The sequence below is a fragment of the Neodiprion virginianus genome, chromosome 6 (assembly GCF_021901495.1).
Source record: "Neodiprion virginianus isolate iyNeoVirg1 chromosome 6, iyNeoVirg1.1, whole genome shotgun sequence".
Classification (NCBI taxonomy): domain Eukaryota; kingdom Metazoa; phylum Arthropoda; class Insecta; order Hymenoptera; family Diprionidae; genus Neodiprion; species Neodiprion virginianus.
This window is the reverse complement of record NC_060882.1, coordinates 4,237,611-4,240,562: the sequence shown is the minus strand read 5'-3', so window position 1 is coordinate 4,240,562 and position 2,952 is coordinate 4,237,611. Positions and strand designations below refer to the sequence as shown.

The 2,952-nt window shown below is 43.8% G+C and overlaps 1 protein-coding gene across 1 annotated transcript; it reads left to right on the top strand.

The window, feature by feature from the left end:
- Positions 1-200: 200 nt before the first annotated feature.
- On the top strand, positions 201-2,204 carry LOC124307254 (UDP-glycosyltransferase UGT5-like). The gene is made up of 6 exons (XM_046768772.1): positions 201-329; positions 416-806; positions 907-1,226; positions 1,317-1,539; positions 1,617-1,836; positions 1,922-2,204. The coding sequence occupies exons 1-6, from the start codon at positions 201-203 to the stop codon at positions 2,202-2,204; spliced, it is 1,566 nt and encodes a 521-aa protein (XP_046624728.1).
- Positions 2,205-2,952: the final 748 nt, after the last annotated feature.

Sequence of the window (2,952 nt, the reverse complement as noted above, 5' to 3'; positions counted from 1 at the left end):
ATCCATTTGTTTTCTAAGCTATGGGAACGATACGAAGGCAATTAGAGATTTTCCGCAACCTCACTCCACTTCCTGGTGTTTTCACGCTCCCTTCCAATTTGAACGAGTAATGTTCAAACGGCGAAAACATCTTAACGCGTCACAGATCTTCTACCTTTTAAAATACGACCTGTTTATTAGAACGAAGACGTTTGATGAAGATGCACACGGTTCCAACAATGGTACGAATACTTGTATTCAGCGTGACAGTTGTTCTGTACGTTTTGGGAGATGTTGCCGAATCAGCGCGAATACTCGGGGTGTTTGTTACTCCATCCTTCAGTCATCAGGTATGAGAAACGAGCTGGTTTTACTTGGGTTCCAAAGAGAGTTAATCTCATTTTTTTTGCTCATATTCGTGTCTCTGGACCAACAGATCGTCTTCAGAGCGTTAACAATGGAACTTTCCAAGCGGGGCCACGAGTTGGTTGTCTTCACCTCGGATCCGCTGAACGATCCTAGCCTCAATAATTACAAGGAAATCGACATGCACTACACCTACGACCTGAAGATGGACCACGCCATAGCCATGGACGAGACGTCCTTTATACAGGAATGGTACAAAGTGTCAGAACCGATTACCGAGGCTGTTCTTATCCATCCAGAAATGCAACGAATCATCAGTCCGAATAGCACCGAACGCTTCGACCTCATCATCGCCGAATATTTGTCCTACGATGCCATCTACGCTCTCCGGATTCGGCTGGATGCTCCGATCATCGGAGTTTGCACCACGTCTCTGCCACACTCACTGAGTTACCAAATTGGTTTGTACCAACCAAACGTTTAAGTAAAAGTAGTTTTCAAATGCTCTTCTTCTTTCTACAAAAAAAAAAAATAAATAAATAAATCCTCGATGACTCACAGGAAATACACACGCCCTGTCTTACTCTCCGTCATTGATGGATGATTACACGGATGACATGAATTTCTGGCTGAGGTTGATCAATGCTTATAGAATGGCAAAACACGCGATTTTACGACAATATGATCTATTGCCAAGGCAAGAGAGACTGCTGAGAAAATATTTCGGACCGCATGTGCCAAGTGTTGAGGATCTGAGCACGGAGATGAGTCTGGTATTAACGAGTAGTCATCCATTGCTCGAATACCCAAGGCCGAGCTTACCTACCATCATCCACATAGAGGGTTGCCATTTGAAACTCAAATTACAAGGTCTCGACGAAGTAAGATGTGACAACCGCATGTGTGAATCACGACGTATACGAAAAAAGTTAATATTGATACCTTTTTTAAAATTTGAATTTCTTTTTCAGGACTTGAAGGAGTTTTTGGACGATGCTAAAGAGGGATTTGTTTACTTCAGTCTGGGCACAAACGTGCTGAGCGACCACCTAGCTCCCGAAAAGATACGTACTCTGATATCCGTTTTCGCCGCTATGCCCTACCGAGTTGTGTGGAAATGGGAGCAGGATTCGCTCGACGGCAAGCCGGACAACGTTTTTATATCAAAGTGGTTCTCTCAACAAGACGTCCTCGGTGAGAATGTGTGCCTGAGAATTCACCTCGTGATTTGATCGAATCGGATAATTGAAAGAGTCCTTCTATAATTTCAGCCCATCCGAACATCAAGCTCTTCGTTTATCAGGGTGGAAGACAAAGCACTGAAGAAGCCATACACTACGGCGTTCCGCTGGTAGGTATACCTGTTTTTGGTGACCAAAAATTCAACGTGCGTAAACTTGAATCCATTCGACTTGGCAAGCGGGTAAATTTCGAGCCACTATCCGGGGATGAACTTAGAGGAGCCATCGTCGAGGTCATCGAGGACAAAGGGTAATTATCTCGAATCAAAACCTAACGACACTAACGTGACAAATGTCCGAAAGGGAAAGTACATTCCGCTGTGCGAAATATGCAGGTATAAGGAAAGAATGTTGAAGTTTCGTCAGCTATTCAACGACCGAAAAGAAGACCCGATGGATCGAGCGATGTGGTGGATAGAATACGTCATCAGGCATAACGGTGCTCCTCACCTGCGACCGCGACTTCGACACTGGCCCTGGCACCAGCGAGAACTTCTCGACGTCCTGGCCTTCGTTCTCCTAGTCGCTTCCGCGGCCCTCTACTTGTCATACAAGTTCATCCGACTAGTTATTAGAAAGTGTGCACAAACGTTGCGACCGAAAGTGAAAACGAACTGAGTTTAGATATTCGGTGATTCTTGGGCTTTGACGGATTCGAGAGATTATATCGCTGAATTATTTTCCCAGGGATACCGGAAGCTTAATTATTAAAAATACTTAGATCCGTTGGAGGTCTCTTTGATACCGCTTATCTGTGTTGATCAATTTGTGCGGCGGTTATAATTATATTACAAAACGAAACAAAAAACAATACACTATAGTTCTGTAGTAAGACATTGGAGAATTCGGAATACGAGTTACGAAAATGGAAACTTGAGAGGGCGTGTAAAATTATTGTATTGGGTTAAAACTGAAATTCGTAATAGCGGTCGGTGGCCCGGGGGCGATTCGGTATTTCGAATGACCGGAAAATCATATAGCAGTTGAGAAAAAGAAAGCAGAAATGTTAACGAAAGTATAGATATTCGTGGCAAGGATATACAGCGGTGTAACATTCGGTATAAACTCACGCTCGGTTTTCAGCTCAAAGCTTTGCTTTTCGCGATCAGCAGCGTGTACGCAAAAACGCTTTATATGTTCGACAATTATTCGTCGGGAATTTTCCTTCATTCAATGCGCATATAACACACGTCGTGTACCGCACAAACTATGTATATCGGAATGGTATTTGATACGGAATATTATTCAATATGCATCGAGCGCCCCACGTTTGATTTCGCTCGACAATAATTGACGTTTGTCCGTCTCTCCGTTCATCTGTCTACATCCACGTTTATCCACGTAGCCACCTACCAAACACGGACGC

Excerpts from the sequence above, each read along its gene's own strand:
- LOC124307254 (XM_046768772.1), top strand. The coding sequence starts at position 201 with ATGCACACGGTTCCAACAATGGTACGAATACTTGTATTCAGCGTGACA. Across the intron at positions 1,540-1,616 it reads CTCTCAACAAGACGTCCTCG|CCCATCCGAACATCAAGCTC; the intron begins GTGAGAATGTGT and ends CTATAATTTCAG. Across the intron at positions 1,837-1,921 it reads GAGGTCATCGAGGACAAAGG|GTATAAGGAAAGAATGTTGA; the intron begins GTAATTATCTCG and ends CGAAATATGCAG.